At 38.1% G+C, this 25,874-nt stretch overlaps 1 protein-coding gene across 1 annotated transcript; it reads right to left on the reverse strand.

Moving 5' to 3' along the window:
* Positions 1-231: 231 nt before the first annotated feature.
* ehd4 (EH-domain containing 4) lies at positions 232-25,212 on the reverse strand. Its single transcript, XM_066673415.1, has 6 exons — positions 24,792-25,212; positions 20,358-20,534; positions 17,496-17,593; positions 10,468-10,880; positions 7,782-7,946; positions 232-3,292 (listed from the first exon to the last, which is right to left on the reverse strand). Exons 1-6 carry the CDS (start codon positions 25,019-25,021, stop codon positions 2,735-2,737), a joined length of 1,641 nt encoding a protein of 546 aa, XP_066529512.1. The 5' UTR covers positions 25,022-25,212; the 3' UTR covers positions 232-2,734.
* Positions 25,213-25,874: the final 662 nt, after the last annotated feature.

A 25,874-nucleotide genomic window follows, 5' to 3' on the forward strand; every position in this document is an offset into this window, starting at 1 on the left:
AAGTAATCAACAAAAAACCTGACACAATCTTGGGGAACTATTTTAATTCTAATAATTATCCAGAGGTTTAAATTCTTGAGAATCAAACTGACACCAATAAAAAATAAAAAATAAAAAATAATAAAAACTGAAGATAACAACAGGGTTATCACAAGCCCTCTAAAAACTGAAAGGAAAAAAGTTTTGCTACTTATTAACCACAACCAAATTGAACTAAATAAAACTATAAATGTAAAAGGAGAAAGGAAAAGTGAATGGTAAAAGAAGCATTTGAAATATTTAATATCTACATTCACTTATTGTATAAGTAAGAGTGTGTTTAAATTTTATTCTTTACAGAAACAGTTTACAATCGAACTTTTTAACAGGAAAATCCCTATTTAAAAAATTCCCCAATGTGCAGCCCATATTTGTATTCAGAGTTGGAGTGATGTTAATTAAAACCACATAACCACTACTAATCCTAAATAAACAAATACAATGCTTAGTAACAAGTTATAGTATAAACATTATGACTGGTTCCTTTTAATTTTATAGTAATTAAATGTAATGATGATAAATTATCATCAATCAAAGGCATATCATTATATCATTCTTTTAAAACTTGAGTAATAATGCACTGCATGACTGGAAAACATTTTAAACGTTTTTTAATGATCAGAAGGCATATTATGCTTTACTTGTCACACCTTTAAAAAGCACATTTTACTGACAATAAGAAACACACAGATATAAAAATAAAATATTCCAGTTTAAGCGCATACACTATGACCTTCAGTATCGGGACATAGTATTCATTCAGTGTCCTCAAAGAGCACCTCTCTTCATAAACACAGCTAATGAAGAATATTCACTGTAAAGCGAAACGCCTTTAACAACACTGTAAGCATTCAGTATTTACAATAAATCTCATGCAAACATCACTGTATTAAGAAACTTTTGTGATCAGCTGAGGAGTTAATCTGCTCAGAGTTAACAGTGGTTTTATATCAACTCAGTAATATATAGGGTCTGTTATGACATAACACTGAAAGGAATGAGCGCCTGGAAAAACCTATAATGTAACAAATCCAGACTTTCATAGAGAACAAGAGAAATGAAGATGTGCTCCCACTCAGTTTTCTTCTGTAAAAACAATTTAACAGCGTTCATGTTTTTGATCAGAAATGTACATAAACTTATAAATATTTATGACTCTACAAGTTGTCCTAGCATGTTGTAAAGCAAATTGAAAACAGATAGCACATAGACCTAAACCTTTATACAAATCCAGGGGTATTTCAATGCGTTTCTATTTATACAATAGTGCATAAAATTGTTTTTTTTCTTTTTGGCATATGACAAATATTAATTTATAACTACAGCATCAATTTTGCTAAAGCAACATGTTATAAAAATAAATGCCAGCATAACATACAGCTACAGTTTCTAATAATAAAGAAAGGCACAAGAAAGTTTTAGGAAAAAACGAGAATTTTTTTTTATCCATATATGGATCTTTTATCCATAGTCTACTTTAAAATCTCTCATTTTCCTCCATGTTTCTTCTTCATGTAAAAAGAAGGGTGTTATCCTGACACCTACTAGGGCAATTCAAAGCAAATACTATGAGATTTTTGTATTTATTATTATTTTTCCTTTGGCACGTACAGTCAAAGGAACATTCTCTATTATTTTCCTGGAAACTAGGAGTGTTTCAGGTCTTTCAACACCAGACACCCTCGCCCAGATGACCCAGTCTGGGTCAACTGTTCCCTGGTAGAAGTAGACCACGAGTTTGCCTCTTAATGTTATGGATTTGATGCCCTTTTTTTAAACCACCCAAGCTAGACCCAGCCAAGTCAGGGCTTTACAGTGTGATCTTCCTGCAGCCAGGCAGCCACCTCTAGGCTCACAATGACAACTCTAACCCTGCTTATGACATTGCTCCAACATCTCTCAGTACTTGGTGCCCTTCCTTTTACATACTTGCTCCCTGCTCTCTTCCCAGGGTACTGTTAGTCTTGGCATGGTTTGTCAGGACGGAATGTTGCAGAAGAAATATGACCTGTACATGTCAGCCGTTTGCATGGCAATGCAGGAAGATCTGTCATTGATGTTATCTGTTGTGTTGGTAATGAGAATGAGTTGTCATTTTCCTTTCATTTGTTTCATTTTATTGGACCAACTGTCAAATCAGGCTTCCAAGCAATCATCAGCGAGGGTGGACTTTTATTTGGACTATTATTTTCATGTGGGAAAAGGCTGATTCACATTTAGTAAATGAGGCGTGACGACCATTGTGCACTCGACGCACTAGGCACCCCTGGTGTAAAGTCTTCCAAGAAGATTAGAATATGTTACTGCAGCAAATATTGACACAAATTAATATATTTGATATTTCAAGAAATGTTGATGAGCAGATGTCCACAAACCTTTAGCCTTATAGTTTTATATACGTTACATTCTTAACAAATGAACAACTAGTCATAGTATGGCCTAAAAGAACAGTTTTTTACTGACCAATATGAATACATTACATGCAAATGTGTTACAGTAACTATATAAAATGACCACTAATTTCATCCCATGTTGCTTAAGAATGCAACTGTATGTAAGCTGGCAGCACCAAGTTCAATTCATTCTTAGCTACTTTGGCATGTTTGGTTAAATGATCCCTTTAAAAGCTACAGACTGAGCTGCTAGCTGATATTTACATATGAACAGCTGGGTTTGGAGCATGTACAGCAAGCTGTCAATCCTCCTGATGATTGTACAGGATGTCTGCAGTTTGGTTCTTCCTGTGAGATGGGGGCACCAGGTGTGGAGGCAGCTCTGATGGTAGCTCGAATCCCTCTAGTTTGACTTTAATAAGGTGCTGAGCCAAAGCGAACTCTTCGTCGTCCAGCATGCCATCCCTGTCACAATCTGCCAGCTTCCAGATCTTTCCAAGCACAGTGTTGGGCAGACGCGAGTTCATCATCTCCTTTTTGGCGTTAACGCCTGTCACCTTGCCATTTATGGGCATGAGGGTGTAGAAGATTTCATCGTAGCGTGGCTTATCGCGGCTTACAATCCAGTCTTCAGTATCTGCCCCAGCGCTAATGCCCTCACCGTAGCCATGGCCAAATGGCCCATCCTGTGAGCCTTCAAATGCCCCACCCGTCACCATCTGAGGTGGCTGTTTCCCTTCCTCCTCCCGGATCAGAGTCATCAGCCCTGAGATCTTGTTGCTCAGCATCTTGTCCACTGCTTCGATCAGCTTTATTTTGAGGGAGGGGAACTTGCTGAAGTCGTAGTGCATGAGCTGTTCCTGTATTGACAAACGAAAAAGTTAATTTTATTTGAGATGAAACATACAAGGTTATGTTGTCAGTCCATTTTTTAAACATATTTTTGGATAAAACATACAAGGTTGTATTTCGTTTTAGATTATTGGGTTAATTTATTTACTTTTGTGATATTTGAACTTTCAACTTCTATATTTACTTCATTTTTGTTATTTTGTCATGTCGTTCCTGTTTTGCTGATAAGACAACACTAATAAACTGGCATGGAGGAGACAAAAGGGCAAATCAACAAGCACTGAAATGGGCCTTATTTTTGAGAGAGAGAGAGAGAGAGAGAGAGAGAGAGAGAGAGAGAGAGATCACAATTGATAATCAATATGGTCCTTGGAAGGTAAATCTATTTAGAACACACGTATCCGGTAAGTGCTGCTTTGAAGATCTAAAATTCTGAAGGACCCCTGTATTTTTATATACTTAGTCCCAATTTGTTTTATTTAGTGTTATCTATCAATTTTTTTTAAATGTAGTTGTGTTAATCACAAAGACACTGATTAATCACAAATTTAAATTTCTTAAGGAAACTTGAGAATTGGTAAGAGGAAACATCCTTTTCACTTTATTATAATATTTCAGAGTACTTTTTATGATAGTTGAAATAGAATCCCTTAATTTGCTGAGAAAAGTCTCAGGGAGAGATAACAGGCTTTAATTGGGAAGCTTTAATTAGACCGCTTACACCAAAAAAATTTCCCTGTTCAACAACTTTATAAGAGATAAATGTGTGGATCAGCAGGCAGGGGAAAAATATGTGGCAAACGTCTTGCAGTAGGTGTGTGTGTGAGTGTGAGTGTGAGTGAGAGAGAGAGAGAGAGAGAGAGAGAGATGGTAAGAGTGAGAGTTATGAGATTTAATCCATATTTCAGCATAAAAATAATGCTACCTTCTGAACTCAACAGTAGCTCTGCTGTGTTTATATCACCTAATAAAACCACTAATACATCACTAGGTTCTGTAAAATGAGTGAATTATGTTGTGGCCAATTTTGGCAAAAGGATTCATTTGCTGTAAGTTGCGTTAAAAAAAAAAGCTTTTCAGATTATTCATGTTAACACTGACAGCACTAATTGTATTATGTTACTTAGTAGTTATTAACTAATCTAGAGCAGGGGTGACCTGGCTCTTTCATTCATAATAAAAATATACATTCGGGCAATTCAATTTTCAATTTCAAATGAAAAAAGAAAACTGGGAAACAACCCGTTTCCGATAACTAAAATAAATAAATAAATAAAATAGCAAGAAAATTAAACTATTAAAATGTACAATCAGTTTCTGGGGCTGTGGTCAGGGCGACAAAGTCAGTGTATACTTTCACCTTTTCCCACTGCTCTGTTCTTTTTCTCAGCACAATAGCCCTAGAACCACACTCTGAAATCATTTCAGACACGGCAAAATGAAGCCTTTGCACTATCTGCCGCTGTGTCTCAGGATTCTGGGGCAGAACGAGGGTTTTCCTTTAGGAGTGTGAAAAGTTTCTGATGTAAAATGGCATGTGTCAATGCTCTCTCTCCGTTATAAAAACCCTCTTTTTCCTCACAGTCCTGCAACATGGGACAGATATTTCTCTGAAATATCAATCTTCATTTTCAGAGTCCTGTTCCAAAGCCATTCCGCCGAGTCTTTGTTTGCAACAGCAGAGCAGAGTCAGAGTAAACAGAGATAGTGAAGAGGAATCGACTCCCAAGGATTTGACTCTTCAGGAGTCTGGGATTAAAACTGTGAATCAACTCTTCGCCATTGTCACAAAGAATAGTGCTTGCTGTAGAACTGTAGTTGTGTGCATGCATATTTGTTTAAATACAGAGCTGGTGGGTCTTGGAAGTAATGATTTTTTTTCTGGCTAGTGTCTGATAGGTTGGCCACCCCTGATCTGGAGGTTAGGCCTGTCATCATCAAGAAAGGCATAAATATCGCTGTGGATATATGAGACACTAAAGACATGGAAATCATTTTGCTGAACCCCTTCTCTGGCAAATTATATGAAATGCTTTTGAATTACAAAACTTGATTGGTATTTTTAGTGGTCTCTGCATCGCAGTAAGTGTCATGGGCCTAACCCCTGCCAGGGCTGATGTTGTGCAAACAACTTCAGACGAGACTATAGTGGGTGGTCCCACCACTCAACACACAATAACCAAAATGTCTCCTGTCCTCCTCCGGGATCACATCATAATGCTAATTGCACCCTGCTCCACACTGCCTTAGTTAGTTTGCTAAACCTGTCCTAGGTTCAGTAAATGTTCTTACAGATGTCTGCATTGGTGAAGCTTAGGGATTCATTAAGTTGTCATCACCACTACGCTGCGTTGTCAAAAGAGCAAGTGTAGACAATAGCTGATATGTTAAAATGCTTCTCTTGATGTGCTTCCATGAACAATTCACAAACAGCCATTGATTGTCAAATTGTGATCAAGACATATTATTATTATATATGAACAAAAGAAGTATAAATTTCATATGACAATAACAGGATGTTGACATTGTTATGGTATTTATTATGTTGTTGCCCTGAAACGCTGACAAGTGTCTCCTCACATCAGGAGTAGCAACAATCTTACTAGGGTAAGGCTACAGTTATGTCCACTAACACGTAAACTAATGTCTGCTCATCTTGATTCCTGTGGAATTTGTTGTAATTAGTATTTTAGAAAGTGTTACGGTCATGGATTCATCCCTGACAGTGCACAACCAAAGCATCACTTCTGCTAATTACCCACTTCTCAAATTTTACAAACTCAGATTTAAAATCTCCTTAAGACTTGCACACACCCATGCCCTTGTCCTTCAGCTCTGTCATTTCATAACCAGTGTTTTGTCCTTCTTGTTGCATTTTATCTTTCTAAATTATTTACTCTAGCAGTGATTAGAATAAGGTGACCAGATGTCCTGTTTTCTCCAGAAAGATCCTCTTTTTGGGACCTAAAAAATGCATTTCCTGGGATTTCTAAATTGTCAGAAACGTCCGGAATTTTGCTGTGTGCACTCTTCTCCGTCCCAATTTTTGCTATAAGCCCCAGCCCTTCATTAAAGAGTGCACTTTGATGACGTTTAATGACGTTGTTTTAGGTGAGCAAAAGTGACCAGAGAGTTCAAGTATTCAAGGGGTTGAAACTGAGAGTAGAATTGGGACACACTTCGGCATGCTTGTTTCATTTGTTAGCTCCACTCAACATTAGTGTTTTACTGGAGCCTCGACAGAAATGTGTTGATAGTTGTGTAAGGTAATTTATCATAGTTTCTTCGTCATGTTTGGAAGTGACGCACAAGCCTTTCACTCTCTGCTCTATACTTTACAAAACTGAAAGTCATCTTGTTTGTCCCTATAATGACATGAATACACAGACACACCTGACTGTTACTGACTTTCTGATGAGTAACTTACATCTGAGCAGCTTTTTGTTTAACTTTAAGTTAAACAAAGTTTTTATATCAGTTTCTGTCATGATCACGAGATTCCTGGCGTATACGAGTCGCTAAATTGTCATTTCAGTACAGAACTTAAGTTTGTATTTTGGTATGAACAGAATAAAACAGGCTTTCAATTATCCCAAACTGTCAAGAAATGAGAAAATATTAGTTGTTTATTATTTTTTGAAATCCAAAATATGGCCCTAGATTAGAATAATATTTAGCATTGTCCAGTTTAGTTCCCTTGTTTGTTAGCTTTAGCAATGAGCATAGGATGTTAGCTTATTGTTTAGCTTTTACTTATTTATTTATTGTCCTGGTGATTATTTTCTGTTTTTCTTTTTGTTTTGGTTTTTGCTTTAGCCTTCATCCCTGGTAGCCTAGCCTAGTCTAAGCATGTCTATTTAATTCTTACGTGTTCTGCTTTTTGTTGTATCTTCTTGTGTGTTAAATCCCATATCCTTGGGTTATTACTACCTCATTCTGGTTTTTACATTTAACAAATACAAAAAAGCAGCAATATGGGGGACATCCTGAACTGAACTATAGATAACATTTACACAGCATGTCAAAAAGTAAGGATTCAAAGAACAGAAAAGAAAAGAAACACCCATATAAAAATGGTGATCCAATTTTAGAAACAAGCTGTGGGGCAAAGGAGAATATAAAAATATTGTGTTAGACAGATTATTTAGTTTTGATATATAAAAGGCTTTGTTCATCCTTTAAGACTGGGAAATACACATATTAAACTTCATATAACTTGTAAAGTAACAATGACACAGCTATTTCATCAGGTCTTGTAAAAGAAGTCTTTTTTTCCTCTTAACAGGAGTTGCAACAGTACAGTGCATTATATACCTGTCACATTTTAATAGTATTTTTCTGGGCATGAATTCAGAAGAATGTTCACCTAGATTTCTACTGAAAATCTGGTAATACGTAAAACAACTCCACACCTTATTTGCAAATTTGAAACTTAATCCATTGTAAGCACATGGCATTAAATAACTAACTAAACCAGTGCCTCATTACAGGGTTTACCTGCATCTTGTTGACGTTGGGAAAATCTCCAGGAGAAATGTGGTGTTCTCTCTGCAGAATCTGATAGATCTCAGGTAAGCGAGCGATCAGCTCCTCTTTCTTCTTTTCCTTTCCAAACAGAGAAGGCATCTCCTTCTTCAAAAAACTGATGATGTAAGCATGAACCTACCAGCATAAAGACAAAATGGCTAGATTAGTGTTCAAGTGAGTGGTTATTTTGTATTTATATAGCCTTTAAGTAACCTTCAGCTATAAATAAGAATTGTTTTTAATGAAAGTGACTAAATCTTGAAACAATGTCCAATCCAAATACAATACGTAAAAATGTCAGAGATATCAGGTCCACACCGCACAACCCATTCTTTTCATAGACATATTTATATTATCTCCAGGAAGTTGTCAGTTTTTGTGAATGATGGAGACAAGATTTGTGTTATACCCTAAAGGGTCTTCACCTCACACTCCCCAGGCTGGTTTCATAATCTGAAGTTATCAACTGGTGTCCGCCTTAGGGCTGCCCCTTGCCAAGGGAAAGGTCAACAGTGTCTATGTTTACACAACTCTTTCCTTAATAAAAAGGAAGCATACTGCAAGGGGGCCTAAAATAAGGGCAGGCTTTTTCTTGTTTGTTCCTTCCATGAAAGGTCAAGGTCCAGAGACAGGCCACAGAGGTGTAAACATAATGACTGACGGTGCAGAGGCAGAGAGAGAAAGAGAGAGAAACTCTACCCTGCTAGCATACGTCACACGCATTCCTTGTACCAGGGAAAGGGGTTACACCAGGCCCTTACAGGCTTAGAAGTGTGTGTGTACAACTGACACACAGGGCTTACACACAGTAGGAAGGAATGCAAAGTGCTCCAGGATTCCTGTTTGTCGGGCAGGATTGGGGAAACATTGCGGAAGAGATAAGAGGTGCTCTCAGTGGCAGGTCCATAAATGGTTTTTAGGGGGTGCGGACTCAAGTGCTGTTCTCGGCACATCCAGGCGGCATGAGTAGAGTGGCTGGGTTTGCACAGTGCACTCAGGCCAAAAACAACACTTGCTGAACCGCAGTCAAACACACAGAGCGGTAAAGACAACATTGCCAGACATGTACATGTGGCCTGAAAAGAATAAGTGTTCATAATTAGCAAGTAATGTATTATAATCCAAATTTGAACACATAAAAATATTAAGACAGAATTTAAAGCAGAACAGAACTGACACTCATCTAAATTAAGGCAATGTCTACAATTCTCTTTGGTTTGTTAACATTCAGAAGCTCTGCGTCTTTAGTGGAATGGAAAGTGAGGAGAAAAATGACTGTTGTTGTACGTGGCTGAAGTTTAATTTGTCTATAGGTTTTTTTTATTCACTTTTTTGAATTACCACAGAAACTCATTTATAACTTGAGTTGTTTAGTTTTGTAGAACTTTGTCTTGGTTTATTTTCATGCAGTTAGCAGTCTCCCGAATTTAGAGTGGGTTCCACCTAAATAATCCGAAACAGCAAAGTTAAATCAACATTGCCTGCCTGTGGAACAGGAATAAAGAAAATTCCTCATCTCTTTTCAAGATTTTCAGTGTTTGGAGGACTGTTTGCCAATTCTTTGCTGTGAGCAGAGAAAGAGGAAGCCTAACATGGCTGATTAGGCCACTTTGTTATTTTTACTTGTTTAATGACACTGGGGTTTGTAAAAAATTTCCAGCATGTACACTATAAAATTCAGGAAATGTTTCCTCAACATTTGCTAACTCTTCAAAGTGTTTTTTAAATGAAATTGTGAATATTGTCTTTAAAAATAACTATAAACAGAAAAGAAAATCAATGTTTCCATGATCATTATTAACCATGGTAAAAACCTGAATACTTTGGGTTTACCATGGTATGTGTGTGTATATGTATATATATTATACTACACTCCAAAATATAGGCCCTGATTAACATGGTAAGACATGGTTTTAGACACCCCTAAAGTGGACCTTACCATTTCTGGTCTCGTCTGCATTGTACGGCCAGAGAAGCGTGTTAATGTAAGCAGCTAAATATCTAAGTTGTTTAATTGACTTTACTTTATTGCCTTTTGATGAATGCTAACATCAAGTAGCTTTTAACTTTTGTCTGAGTTCACCGTTTACTGACTTTAGCTGACAGCCAGCCCTATCATTTCCATGTTATATATTATCAGTCATAAGCAGTGAGACAGTGTAGGATTTGTAGAGATACATTTATAAATATATCAATATAAAATTTTGATATGAAATTTATTATTTCATTTTAATAGTTTTTGTTATGGCAGTGGTGTCTTTTGCCTTTTTCATATTAGCTTTTATAATAGCCATCCTCTTTGTTTTCACTCAGGGACTCAGGGGTTTTATCTGGGTGGGTAGTTGAACATTAGTATTAGTAGTTCAGATGTGTGACTATATATTGAACTCATATTAGATTTAATTCACAGAGTCAGTAAGGATTGTAAGACTGCTTTCCATTTAAATCCTTGATAACTTGACCCCAGCCCTATTTGTCACTTTGATTTGCACTCTGGTGGTTACTACGGGACCTTGGTTGGGAAACAACAGAATGATACTCACAAACCACATACCAAAGATTCTGCAACAGAAACCACAGAATGATACTCACAAACCACATACCAAAGATTTTGCCAAATGCAGTCATGCTCTAACAGCTTATAAAATATGCTAACCTTTGCAAGTCGGGCTCTTTTGATGAGGTCATTAAGCTTGCGCAGGGCAGCATTTCGCGGTAAGGCCTGGATGTCCCGGAAAAGATCTTGCGCCTCTGCCTCGAACAGTCGCCGATTGTCTGTGTTCTGCAGGGGCTTGGCCCAAAAGGAGCCCAGGTAAACCCTTACTACCTCTGGAGTGTTGATCACTTTGCCTAAGGACCACATCAGGGCCCCGTAAACTCGCATCAGCTGTTGCGTATCCACCTGGTCAGCCTTGTTCAAGACGACACGGATCTTGTCGTCCTGGCCACGGAAGGCCTTAATGGCTTCAGAGAACTCGTCAGATATATCCAGTTTGTGGGCATCAAAAAGGAGGATGATGCGATCCACACGCTCACCAAACCAGCGCAGGACTTCAGAGAAATCATAGCCTTTGGAGGAAAAAATTTGATTTTAAAATAAACACTTAAAAAAGAGCATATTCCACTTAATTCAGAAGTGAAGCTGGAAATGTAAACACTCAGAAGATTTTAGTTTTTACACACTGTAGATTTTACAATGGGGCTGCAAGCAATTTCTACAAGAATGGACTACATTTCCAATCATATACTATACTACATTAGGCCATTTCATATTTCAGTTCACTCACTTTTTACTGTATATAATTGTGATGACATACTGTATTCTCAAGGAAATGCTGCATAATTTGAAAAAAGTCAACTCAATACAGTGCTACAGCAATATGTAATAAATATATATATTTACCAAGTTAGCCCTGGAGTAATTCCTGCACATTTCTTATAAATTTTTCCCTGCTGCACACACCCACTTCCACTCAGGATACGTTAGCTAATTAAATGATTTGTGTTTTCCTGTGTTGGGAGTTCCAGGGCTATAGTTGTGAATGGACAACAAGTCAATATCAATGTATATCACAATATATAATGTTTCACTAACAGTGATATGATTTTTAAACACATTTTCAATATTTCAATACACATTATATACAGCATCTGTCACTGAATGATGTTCATTGCAGGGCGCTGATCTCAGTTCATCAATCAAAATTAAAAAATATATTGTGATATCAATTTTGGCCGTATCGTCCAGCCCTAGTTGGAAACCACTGAAATATGGCATGAATATATAATGGAGAATGACAGTGATTTAATATGTAAATGCAGATGTGGATTTGAACATGGATTCAGCACACGATGACATTAGGCAGACATCACTTTTCAATGGAGCACAATTAAGGCAAATATACTAAGAGTCAGGTTGCTGTTTATACATTTAGCATAGTCATAAATAAAATTATACTGCCATTTTTTTTTGCTTTAGAACATGCAATTGAAGCTAATTGTCTCTTGTATTTAGAAACTGGGAAGAAATTTATAGAGCCACTGATAGTGACAGAAATGTGGTGTACCATTTCTTTGCTTAGTCATTCAGAATAAATAAGATGTTCCTTAGGTTAAAAAAACCTACACAGTGTCTAGTCTACCTCTTGTAGCTATTCGGCGCATCTGTTAATGTACTCCGGTCATAGCATAACATCACAACAATTCAGCTCAGTAGCCACCAGGAAATTATTTTGGGGAAAACAATGGCATGGTCTACATATAATATTGGAAATGCTAGGAAAAGCTGCCAATGCCTTACAAAAGGAGGTTTGTTTCATTGTGGGAAGCATTCAATTACTTTAAGTTGCTCCTGGCCAAAAGAATTCAGGGAAACGGGCTTTTTATAACAGGAATGCCCATGTATAATCAATAGAAAGAAATCTCTCCTCAGTCACTAAATCTAATCAAAGCAAGTAAACTTAAAATATTAACACCTGTGCAATTTTCTCAAAAGAACCAAAACTGGAAATGGGGAAAAAAAAGATGTATTGTACCCATACTTCCATAATTTGACACAGTTTCCAGGGGTCTTAATCAAATATCTGTGACATGCTTTGGTCAAAATACCACTAGGATCAAACAACACAGCTTAAACCGCCCTGATCAGTACGACCTGTTTCAGCTACTGTTCCTTCAAATCAGCATGAGCCACACACAGCTCCACACAACCCAGGTGTGAGGGGCAGGAGCTTATGTTTTAAGCCATTTTCACTTAGTTTTCTTTCTTCTCCATATTTAATCCATACTTTTATGTTAGCCCTGTTATTTCTGTTTTGCTCCGTTTATCTAGGTCTAGTGCCTCTGCTGGATGCTGGCAGTATGACATGTAGCCCTTCACCCATATGTTTTCAATTGGCAAAGCAGCCCATTTTCAAACTCATTTTTCCCCCCTAACTCTCTTACAACCTATAGTGTCTAACTCCACCTGTGCCATGTTCTCAAAGTTTTCCCTTGTGCTAATATGGGCAAATTAGTTATATCCCCCCCCCCCCCCCAAAAAAAAAATCAACATATGAATGTTATTCTGCTATATCATACGAAGTTGAGGTTATAAAGTGACTGATAGCTTTGATTGGACTGAGACTGCCTGCAGGCCCACCCCCTTCTCCCAGTCCTCTCTGTCCATTACATGGAATAGCTTAGTTGTAGTGGAGCTGTCAGACAATTAGCTAGATTATTATTCATTCATTCCTTCATTGTCTGCAACTGCTTATCCAGTTCAGGGTCGTGGTGGGTCTGGAGCCTACCCAGAATCACTCGGTGCAATGTGGGAACACGCCCTGGAGGCGGTGCCAGTCCTTCACAGGGCGACACACACTCTCACATTCTCTATATAATCATATTATTACTTAAACTTTATAACGGTTAACTTCGTGCACTTTGACAGTCATGTTGTATTCTGATGTTGGTTGCACTAACAGAATGCAGAACTAATACATATTGGCTTCAGACATTGAGAGTAAAGTTAATTTTTTCTCTTTAAAAAGGTACAGAAGACACTGACATTAACCAACTTTCCATTCCAAATTAAAATGGGGCAGCAATGACATTCTTTCATCAGGAGACCTTTCCTCTTCACCTTGAATGTTTTGTAAAATGTTCAGTTCCACATTAAAATGGTGCAAGTTACATTCTGGTGCCTGAATACACAACTATCCATTCCACCTAAAAAAAAACATTATTTATACATACATAAATTAGAATTATTCATTCCATCTTAAATGGCACAAAAGTTATCTGTCGTCTGAAGAACTTCTGCAGAATCTGGTATCAAACTTGGCATACAATATTGTCTTCATTACTACAGAGCGTAAGTGAAAAGAATCACACTAGTCATTGATCTAGTCATGTCTAGATCAGTTAAAAAGATAAAAAGAGCTCTATTACATCACATGAATCCATTGTTGTGGTGTTATTTTGTTCTGCAAGTCAGATACTGACTAACAGATACTAACACAGTACAGCTTTAGGTGATATAGAAAATTTAAACCCTCAATCCTGTAACTAGCTGACTTCCTCCACTCAGCACTGCATCATCACCTACATTACTTCTCATGTAATTGAGAAAATGTTTTGGACGAATGCAGCTTTAGCCAAAGGGGCTAAAACACGAACAGATGTGGAACGCCCACAGAGCGTTATCCCTAAGCTCCAGAGCAGCATGCTTAACATCTGAAAGACTCAGACACTCCGCCCTGCACCGGCTCATGCTTACCCTCTGCTGTGCCCTGGAGTTTCAAGATAAGGTGCATTTTTGGGCCCAAGGACAACTCACTACATATTTATCAGGCTTTGGCTGTGACTTTGTATGTGCCTGACATCACAGAGTAAACGTGTTGATTCTTTAATTAACTGAATTATTTAATACCCTTGGACAAATTCATGGGAATAATACTGAAGCTAAAGAAAGAGCTGCTGCAAAGACAATTTGATCCTAAATTTTAGTGAAAGTGGACTGTCGACATTCCATCCAGGTACAGTTCTCGATTGTAATCAAAAAACACATTTTATAAAATTCAGAAGATATTTCCTCAACATTTGCTAACTCTCCAGTCTGTTTGCACACTGAAAACAGGTCTAATGTGTTCATGAAGCCAGTGTCAATAAATGAGTAGAAAAATAAACTGGCTCAGTCTGGTATGCTAGTCTCTGTCTCTCTCTCTCTCTCCCCCTCTCTCTCTCTCTCTCTGCAAATGACATATTTTAGACAACCTGGAGAACTCTAAATGTTGAAAAGCACAAACCAATATGAGGATATTGCTCTATTCCTGCTTCATATGTGAGTAATATTTCATTCTTTCATTGATTCATTCATCCTGTTTAGAGTCACTGTGCATCTATAGTCTTCCTGGAATCACTGCTCACAAGGCAGAAACACATCCTCGACAAGGACTCAGCCCACTTTGCAAGGCATCACACAGTCTCCCAGGCTTTCACATGAACACACACATGCCTATAAGCAATTTTTGCACAGGGAAACCCAGGCAGACACAGGGAGAACACACCAAGCTCCTCAAACTGTGGATTGAACCCACAACCCCGAAGCCCTTGAGCTGTGTGACACAAAAAGTAGTGACACTGCTTCTTGCAGCACTGCACCAGCCAGCTACAATCCAGCTTGTAATATCAGAAGAAAGGAGTTGCACATGGAATCCCAAGAAGTAGAAATGTGTAAGTAGCTTACGTAGGTCTGCTTCTTTGCAAAATGTACAGGAATATTTCACATAAATAGATGTACTGGTACTAGAATAAGAGCAAGATGCATGTTTTAAGTTTAAAAATATATCATCACTGTCCAATTAAAAACATATATCTCCCAAAATAGCATCTTTGCAGGAAAAGAAAAAACCTTAACTTTGAATGGAAGTGAATGTAAAAAAAGTAATTTTGAAGCATTTCTATTGGTTCTTCCATCATGCTGCTATGTTCAAATGTATGTGTGTTTGTTTATTGATTATAAAGTAATATGTTTTTAATATCAAGATATATGGACAGTACCAGATGAACATTTTTGTGTTTATCCTCATTTAACACTGTTACAGCAGTGAAAACAGAAGAAAAAGAACATGGTGTCTCAGGAATTGATTTGTGAACCACTGCAGTAAAACCAAATTCACAAGAGAACAGGCCGTGCAAGAATTGCTTCTTTGAGCATTTAGTAACATCCAATCAGATGTGCAGCCTTTGGTGATTTTACCAGATTTCTGAAATGAGGAACAGAAAGTGAGAAATGTTGACAACAAATGGCCACATCCCTTAGCTCAGGCTGTTGTGTTCATCCTGCTATACCCACAGGATGGAAGCAGAGACGGAAAAGCAGGCTTACATCTGGTTACCAAGATTAAAACTAATGACCAAAGCATTTTGACAGAGCTTGAAGCGCAGCTGCAGAGTATTGTGAAATAACCTCCCAGGAACAAGCCTCCATTGAAGGAAGGATGAACTCTGTTGGTAGAAGTGAATAGGTGGTAAATCAAATTTCTTTTTCCCAAATCAGTGTAGATCAATTTCAGTCCTGAGGTTTGGAGATGTCAGAGACCACTCTTCATTTATTTAATTTCTACATCACATAATTAATGTCTTTGTCAGGTTTAAAAGAAAAATAATACTAAATGGATTTACTACTTCAATCATGGATTTAACAAAAGTTAAAAAGACATCTCAGCATCTAAATACAATATTATAATTTGAATTATTTTCATTGTCTACACTTCGCCTTTATTACTGCGTCTGTTTTACTTGGGAGACTTTACAGCTGTAACACTGTGCACTATGGTCCTGGGGGAATGCAGTTTCTTTTCACTGTGTAATCAGATTCAAATCAAATCAAATCAAATTTGATGTTGTCACAAAGCAGCTTCACAGAATTCCAGTCAAAAATTCAAGACAAAGATTTGACATGAAATGTAAAAACAAATGTAAAACCCTCAAGTGAGCAAGCCAGGGGCGACAGTGGCAAGGAAAAACTCCCCCAGCTGATTCTAATTCTGACTTGTTTTCAGTTTTACAGAGAAGTCTGCAGGACTAATTTCCACTAGGCCTGGCATGTTTGCTTAAATAAGAAATAACATCACCAATATTTTTGCCACTCACTCCACAGTGGTTATAGGTTTTTGCTAAAGGTTCATTGGTCTTTAAAAGTGTGTAACTGCATTATTATGTTGTAATATTTTCATTTTAGCAGTGGCCTACAATGACAAATATACCTGTTTTGTGATTTAGCAGTTCTTGTATGGTTGTTAGCAGTCATCATCCCCTTTTTTTGTCTTTACTAATGTAGTGAACTCCAGTTTTGCAAACTCCTGTTGTTAGATGTGAACCACCATATGATGTGAACTGGATAGCAACTCACTCACTCACATACATACTCACTCACAGTTAGGAACTGCACCACAAGGGTTGCTATTTCTCATACTAACTAGGTACTGCTCCACATTTAGATGCTAATGTTCTCTGCATCAATGATATTTTGTGTGTTTGTTTTGATTACTATTATGTAAATAGTTACTATAATAAATATCTACAGAAAAAATAATAACTGTAATAATTTAATATAAATTATTAATATAAATATATGTATATATACATTATATTACATTATACATAAATATACATTACTTTATTTTTTACTTTATTACTTTTATTTCTCTGCTTAAATGCCCCTACAAAACTCCCTATTGAGTTGAGTAAAAGGTGTGTTTGCAGAGAATTTACCAAATTGTACTTGACTGTTACCAGAGCTGGACACACTTGACATTTGAAGGATTCTACCCAGCATACATAACGTCATTGGGCTAGCTGGCTTGTCATGTGACATCCCATCATCCCAATTAAATACACAATGACCTGAAGAAACCTCTTTCCCTGCCAACATGATGCTGCTCTCTAGCAACAAGAAAATCCAATAGAATACTTGAGAAGGTCAGGAGAGAAGAAAGGGCAGTGTTTGAAGGCAGATGTTATACAATTATATATTTTTAGCTGAGTGTTTACAGCCAGCATGTGTGATAATGATGTGGAGCTATTGCACACTTCTACCAAAATAAACCTAACAAGAAGCCATGGTTTAAAAAAAAGTGGTAGAATCAATGATAGTACATACATTGTACACCGTAGCTTTAAACATCTGCAAAAGCTACTAACCTCTGCTTATTCGCTGCTTCTCCCCAGACAAGATGCCAGGTGTGTCAATGATGCTAATGCTTTGCAGGACTTGGTTGGGCATTTGAGAGCAGATAAACCTGGTGGTATAGGAAAAAAAAAACAACTGTGCTGAGTGCTATCGAATCAAACAGTGGTAGGCCCATGTGATCTGCTTGTTGACTGTAAATCATTTCAGTCACTGGGCTGTAAAATTGGTTATAAATAACACCTCCCCTACATCGATCCCTGTCAATGCATCAAATATACAGGTTCAACACACAGAGCAAAATTGCCTTCTCTTCTTTGGTTGGAGAGGACACAGAATTAGCTGTTATGAATGTCTGTAAACTAACAAAACACAACACAATACCAGCTGAACTTGGATGTCTGATTTTCCGTGTTTCCAAAAAGGATATTTCAAATTAAACGCCCTGAGAACTCTCATTTCTCTGAACGTCAGGGTAGCCTCACCAGCCCCATGTTCAGAACTTAAGATGGCTGCCCACATATCAACTGTATGTAAAAGCAGTAGTATTATACAGTTTATTAATGCTAATATCTATGTGTGTGTTATTAAATCAGTCGTAAATACTGTCCAAAAGCTGTATGGGAACATATTTCCATAGTGTTTTTGAATGTGTAAAACATTACAAAATGCAGTTATGAGCTGGTATCGCTAACAATGCTAACCAGAACAAGCTAACAACTAATAGTTTACTGGAAAGCGGTCAGCTTGTGTGTGACATCATTCGCAGGTACTCCAATATCTGACTTCTGAAGTAAATGGAAAGTAGCATAACTGACGACTGGAAATGACAATGTCTATTGTTGTGAAAATTACCAGTAGGAGAAAAAAGAAACTAAGCTTTTCTATTAATTCTTTTCTCCTACAAATATACAATTTTCAGGAAACAGGAAGATTGCAACATTTGCAAAAATGGTAAGGAGGAGCAACTCGAGAAAGAGTTTAGTTCCTTAAGTTCAGTTCTTTTGGAAATGAAACCTAACTAAGCTGGTCTGATCAAGGAGACAGTTTCAAGGTGGGGTGGGGGGATTCACTCTCACTCCAAAATATGCCATCACATGACGCACAGACTTGCTCACAGGAAGCAAGTGCATTGTTTGAGGTTCCTCTGGAGGAGAGGAGATGTTTTCTGTGTGTTTTTGACCTCTGTAACTATGACTGTCAAAGAAGCACTAACCCATTTCCCCAGGACATAAATATCCAGGCAATGGGGGAAATAATACTCCCCAACTGTCTGCATGCTAAAGTTAAACATAAAAAAAAAACACGACACACAGCAATCAACATCCAATACTGCTTACAAAGAGAAGTGACCAGCCACTTCCCACAGCTAACTTGTTTATGGAATGTGGTGCCAGTTATATTAAGCAAAAAAAGACTAATAGGAAAGACAGCAATGGGTATTAAGTATACTCAGAGAGCATAACAATTATTTCTGCATTATTCTTCATGAACTTAGAGGAAATGCATTAGTTTGTTTTCATTTCATGATTTATTTATCATTAAAGTAAATACCCAAAAATGATTACAGTGTACAAGATCTGTCGATAACCAGACAATGCATGTTTTTAAAAACAGTAAACAGTAACAGTTTTTTTCCCTCATTTATATTTGAACTGAAATCTGAGTATAGTACTTTGCACCACATATTTCAAACACACTCTTTAAAGACTACTCCTCAGGGATTACCAGTATGAGAATACACTGTAATGGAAAGTTCTTGTTTTGGCAACAGCTCAGGTAGATGGCAACCCTGTTACACCATCTAGCAGTTGTGAGATTATATCCATTCCTGTACTGTAGATATTCAAAAAGGCACACAGTGTGCCTCAAGGTCTTTGAGATGTAGATAACTCATTAGCTTTGTTATGAGTTAAGCAGTAAAACAGTGCACATTTATTCTTATTCAACTGACCGTTAATCTGACCTTTTCCCAGTTCTAGTAACTTAGAAGTTACACACTGCATAGTTCAGCATTTTCCTGAACAGGTTGCACAATATATCAGCAGTCTGTATATTATTCACATATGAATGGAGAAATATAATGGTTAGTATTGCCAAATAACGAAATCACTTGCATGATTTCTGTGCTTGCACATGAAAACTTAATTGTCTCACAACATAATTTCGATGTATTAATCCTTGCTATTAATCCATTATAATCATCAATGCAAAAAGGCAAGGGGCCCAAAAAAATTCTTTCTTTTAGGCAATGTTCACACAGCAGGTAAAAGTGGCCCAAATACAATCTGTTTGGGTGGCTGTGTAAACTGCAAAAATCTAAATATTTTAGATAAGATTTGGGGCACTTTCGTATGTGGTACTGAAATCCAATCCATACCCAATCTGAGGCAATGCGACTCATTTCAGAATTCATGTGACATTTTACGCCAATGAACATTGAGAATGATCCATAGACCCATTCAAACCATTTTCATTTCCATTTCAGGTGTTTAGGACATGGGAACGGACTGATCAAAGCATTTTCATTTTGTAAAAAATATTGGGAAAGAAAAACATTTATAATCCAGGGTCCTGTCACTTATTAATTATTATTTTTTTAAACTCTGCACTTTTGTCATTTGTTAAACTCCAGTGAGGTTACATTCCTTCAGTTCAACTTTGCATGGAAAACTCAGAGCTTTACTTATGGTCAGAGCCTGAAGCACTGTCCTTTTGCACATGCCGGTGAGTTTAGGAGCATGATCTGTTCAGACTGATGTCAGATTTATGTCACATTTTAATGATAGTGTGAAAAACAGAACAAAAACAAAATCAGATTTGATCTAGAAAGGTCTAGAATGACAATTAATGGACAGGCCACCCATCATCTTTACCTGTTCAGGAAAGCATTTCCGAAGGCATTCAGTTTGCGGAAGGGTTTCTTTGGATCCACCACCAGAGCATTGCCAGGTACAACCCCCTCGTTTTCTCCATACATAACAGCAATGAAACCATCTGTTGTTGGCTCAGGCCCAATGCGCATACCAGGGAAATCCTGCTCCAGGAGATACCTACAGCAACAGGAGAAAGAGTAATGAGCATCTAAACTTCTGTGAGAAAGTCTTGAAGAAAGTTTGAGAATTTTCTGTGCCCCTTAAATGCGTGAAACTCACAAGCATTTTATTTAAAAATACTTAAGGATCTGTGTTAGCACCATTTCTGTTTGTCAGTTATACTGGTAGCACATATATTATAATGACCTCTAGGAGTTTAAAACCTGAGTGTTTTATGAATTTATTTGAAATGCAAATTTTTGCTATGGAGTTTCAGTTTTAAATTCAATTAAACAGAAACTGAAAATGGGCCACATTCTGAAAAAAAAAATCCCCATTCAGTATATTAGCACTGAAAAAAATTAACATATGATGAGGGCAATGTGGGTAAGTTTAGGGTGCAAGGCCTCATAAGAGTGCAGTTGCTTTTAACCTGGCTCAAGTACAGGTCTTGGGGAGGACATGGTGGTGTTGGCATGAGGTTAAATTTCAAACACTTCAGCAGATGAATATAATACTGCAGGGTCCATGCCCTGATGGTCCTCAGTGATTCCTTTTTCACCCATTATACTCTGCCTAGATACATCGAGTGGCTGCAGTGGAAAGTGATAAAGAACTCCTGTTGTTGACTGGTTTAATAGAATGTAATGACCATGAAAAATGCAGGGTGCTTAGGTTTTTCGTTTCACTTTAATAGAGATAGAAAATGGGGGAAAAAAAGTATTCATGGTTGTGGGCCACAGGCTTAAAGTAAACAAACACACTGAAGGATAAAAACCCCTGACATAGTTTACTTCAAAAGGGGAGCTTTTATTGGTGTATGGTTTTAAAAGGTTAATCAGTTGAATGCAGATACCAGTGGTCTGTTTATGATGTAAGACCCAATTTCTCAGACTGACATTAAAGGCTAAGCACCAGCTATACGAAAGTGTCAAACAAATAAATACAGTGGAATTTGAGTTCCTAACTTGTGTTTATTGATAGTCAGAAAACATGTTATTTCTTACTAATTCAAGGAATAAGGTTTAAAAGACCGTTGGTCCCCCCCTCCCCAAACGGTGTTGGGAAACTCTAATAGGCGTCTTGCATGTGACGTAGATGGTGGACAACAACTCTAGAAGCTGCACTTAATTTAATGCAAAATGACGAAAAGGTGTGTTGTTTTTGGCTGCAATAATTCAATGTACAGTGGGACATCTGTGCACAAATGGCCCAAACATCCCAAAATATCCAGAAAATGGACTAAATTTGTCAACTTTAAACGGGCACTTTGGAAAGGACCATCCGCTCACTCCGTTATCTGTAGCTCATTTCACTGGCGCTTTTCCAACAATATGGGCATGTAAGGACTCCAACGAAAGGTGTTCAAGAGCCTCTGTAACATGGAGGTAAACAGGGTAAGGACACTTACTTCGCCTGTTTTAGTTGATGTTAGTTAACGTTAGCTTGACTTGCTAAACTCGGTGGCTCAGATTATACTCGGCTACGTAGCTGCATTACGGAGGTTTATAGTGTCGGATGAGTTCGAGTTCGACTTCGATCACATTTACAAGAATAACTGTACCTCTAAATTTGAGTTTAGCTTATTGCTAGGCTATTGTCATGAATAATGTTGGTTATTTAGCTAGATACTGTCATAACAGTCAGTCATAACGGTGTTTTACCGCGGCGTTGTTCAGCTGTTGTCCACCAGTGACGTCACGGTAGCGTTCAAGAATTTCCGTAGCGAGCTCGGGTTTTTCCGTCAATTTAATAAAATTGTCAGTTTTAAAGCAAATTAAGCTGCTGTTTTCATTTTAATTCATACTTATATATGTCAGTTACTAAAATACTTTCCCAGAAAGTAATCCCATTTCTGGGAAAGTGCCATTACAGTGTTAACTTATGAATCACTGTACCTTTCATGTATCGAGACAAGATCACAGCTGAACAGAAAACTACATCAGCAGCGTATTCCCTTGTGCAGGAGTAACAATACAAAAGCAGATTGAGGCCTCCTCATTAACCCTGTCCTTCCTGGAACTTGCTAGCTAAAACATTAATCACCACATCCTGCAAAAAAGGTGACAGTGAGCTTAAGTCTTGCCAGAAGAGGAAGATGTGTCAGACATTCGTCAGCCACAGACCAAGTGCCTGTTTTCAAGGAAACCATTTTCATGAAGTTGGGACACTAAAAATATAAATACAAAACGCAATGCAATGATGTGCATATAATTAAACCCTATTTTTAATTGAAGATAGTACAAAATGTTGAATCTGAGAAACGTTTTTTTTCTTTGTTGAGTAAAGTATAGAAACATTATTCCTGAGATGCTGCACTATTTGCTTGTGCAGTATTCTGGTATGGTGAATCCCTTCCAATCTTTACTTCTGATAGACTCACCCCTCTCTGGGAGGTTCTGCTGACATCCAAATGATATTTGCATATCATTACATTCAGGTTTCATTTACATTTTGCACAATGTCTCGATATGTTTGGTAATGGAGTTATACTGAATTACTGCAGTTTGCATGTGGAGTTACATCCTTGATATATAAAAGGAACATTCAAAAACATGAGGAAATAAGACAGAGTTCTTATTTTAACGAGTTCGTGTTTTGGGAATATGAAATGCTACATATCAAAAAAATGAGGAAGTTGTCCAGAGTTGCTCAAATGAGAAAAGAAGTTTACCATCGATACGGAACTATATTCAGATCATGATTTCTTTTATGACCTAGATCTGTTGTGTTCATCCAGATGGAAAGTGTACACACATTCAGTCTGTTTAATTTTCATGCCAAAATGCACACAACTGTTTTAGTGTTTGTCTTCTGGGTGCTCAGGAATCAGGAGTGTGTGAGCAGGTCAATATATGCTTTCACACCCATTGTACAACCTATGGTCTCCAGAGCAGCAGAGACGTGCTCTTTGGAGTGACAACTCATGCTTCTTCATCTGGAAATCCGATTGATGAGTCTGGGGTTGGGAGTTGCCAGGAGAGTGGTACTTGTCTGACAGCACTGTGGCAAAGCTAAAGTTTGTTGGAGGGGGGGATCATGTTTTAGGGGCTGCTTTTCAGGAATTGGGCTTAGATCCAGTGAAAGGAACACTTAATGCTTCAGCATACCAAGAGATTTTGGAAAATTTTATGCTCCTAACTTTGTGGGAACAGTTTGGGGACGCCCCCTTCCTGTTCCAACATGACTGTGCACCAGTGCACAAAGCAAGGTCCATAAAGACATGGACGACCGAGTTTGGTGTGGAAGAACTTGACCGTCCTGCACAGAGTCCTGACTTCAACCTGATAGAACACCTTTGGGATGAATCAGAGCAGAGACTGTGAGCCAGGCTTCGTCCAACATCAGTGTCTGACCTCAAAAATGCGCTTCTTGAAGAATGTCAAAAATTCCCATAAACACACTCCTAAACCTTGTTGGAAAGGTTTTAAAGGAGAGGTGAACCTCTTATAGCTGCAAAGGGTGGGCCAACATCATATTAAAACCTATGGATTAAGAATGGGTGTTCTCCCTGTGTCTGCGTGGGTTTCCTCTGGGTGCTCCGGTTTCTTCCCACGGTCCAAAACACGCATTGTTAAGTGGATTGGCAACTCAAAAGTGTCCATGGGTGTGAGTGAATGTGTAAGTGTGTGTCGCCCCGCAAAGGACTGGCACCCCATACAGAGTATATTCCAGCTTTGCGCCAAGTAATTCTAAGTAGACTCCACACCAACCATGACCCTGAACTGGATTATTGGTTACTGGCAATGAATGAATGAATGAATGAATGAATAATGGCTTACTTTGCTGAAACAAATATGTAAATTGCAAGAAAGCATTTATTTTTATATATCTAAAATTGTAAGTAAATGACTCATCAGGCTATTCATATCATGAGATAATATAGCAAATGATTATTGCTTAGATTAATGTTTTAAGTCGAAATTTGTCTTAACACGCGTGATTTTTGAGATACATGTTGTATTTTTACCAAAAATAAAAAGTAAATCATCTCCTGAGGGAGAAAATAGAGGCCATTATTATTAAGTAGGACTTCACGAGCATTTAAGAAAGGGTTAAGCTGTGTAATGGTCCTCACTCAGACACTGAGCGCACTGTGAGGTGGCTCTCAGACACACACACACACACACACACACACTCGTGTTTACTCTTTAGCTGTGTTCACACAGCATGACCGTGCACTTTCCATGAGGGACAACTCACTGCCTAGAGCACTTCTTCTTTAACGTACGAGAGCTCATAAACTAAAAGTCTGCGTATTAGGCTTAATATTACCTTATGAATGTGGTCTTTCCTGTGGAGTACTGTCCAACCAGGAGCACCATTGGTTTGCTCTGGAAATCCGCTTCCTCCAGCGCCGGCGAGTGGAAGTCATGGAAGAGGTAGGCTTCTTCTAAAGGCAGCAGTTTTTTGGTGTAGAGGCTCTGAAGTCCCTCGGTTACTGTTTGAAACATGTCGCCTTCTCTAGTTCTTCCTCCCTGCTCCTTACTGACCCAACTGAACATGATGCTCTTCCTTTTTGAAAGAACAGTATTGTGCAACCTTACTTCGCCTTTTTGTAGAAGTGGTAAGAGCGCAATTCCAAGGTAATGTCTCCTCCACTAACGTCGTCACTTATCCTTGGTAACCGTTACTGATATAATCTCCCTCTCTCGCGCAGCTGGGGACTGTGCAGCCCTCACCTGAGTCTGCCTTATGCCAGTGACACTGCCAATGAATATTCATAGCGTCCTGCATATTCAATAAGCGTGTCCGTTAGGGGCGGGGCCAAAGGCGGAGCTTACAACTCCCTGCGCTCGAGCTGCTGAACTTGTTCCACTCTCGGGTGTGTTCACACAGAACGTTACTTTCCTCACAACCGCCAGCGCCCATTTTCCACAGAGGCCTGTGGAAAATGCCAGCTCTGAAACAGCACTGTAGAGATGCCTTTTCTGTAAAGTTCGTTCAACGCAAATACGTAAGCCTTTCAGAAATGCGAGGTGACGTCACTCTTCTCTCATCCTACCACAGACCAAAGATTGGGTTTCTTGGCTGCGTGTAAAAATACTACCATAAACCTCTGCCCTGTACACTAAGGCACAAATAATGTATTTATTTTTTTGTGCTGGACGTTCATATGTGTAAAATGGTATGCGGGTTTTGGTTTGGACCCAGGACGGAGAGAAGCATCGGGTGAAAGGGTGGGGGCACAAGTTTGTTTGACCCACTAAAAACCGTCTGTTATTCAAAATGACATATTCAAAAGTAATTTCCAAGAGAAAAAAAATAATGCCTTTAAATGGCCTACGCAATTCTACACCACATTAATTCAGAACTACAGAATCTATGAAAGAGCAATTAGTTCCTATATCTTCACTC

Source organism: Hoplias malabaricus, chromosome 1, assembly GCF_029633855.1.
Source record: "Hoplias malabaricus isolate fHopMal1 chromosome 1, fHopMal1.hap1, whole genome shotgun sequence".
Classification (NCBI taxonomy): Eukaryota; Metazoa; Chordata; class Actinopteri; order Characiformes; family Erythrinidae; genus Hoplias; species Hoplias malabaricus.

What these genes read in the sequence shown, in the direction of transcription:
- ehd4 (XM_066673415.1), bottom strand. Translation starts at nt 25,021, where the DNA reads ATGTTCAGTTGGGTCAGTAAGGAGCAGGGAGGAAGAACTAGAGAAGGC. An exon ending in GGAAAGACCACATTCATAAG is followed by an intron (nt 20,535 to 24,791) that starts GTAATATTAAGC and finishes CTGTTGCTGTAG; the next exon opens with GTATCTCCTGGAGCAGGATT. An exon ending in GGAAATGCTTTCCTGAACAG is followed by an intron (nt 17,594 to 20,357) that starts GTAAAGATGATG and finishes CTATACCACCAG; the next exon opens with GTTTATCTGCTCTCAAATGC.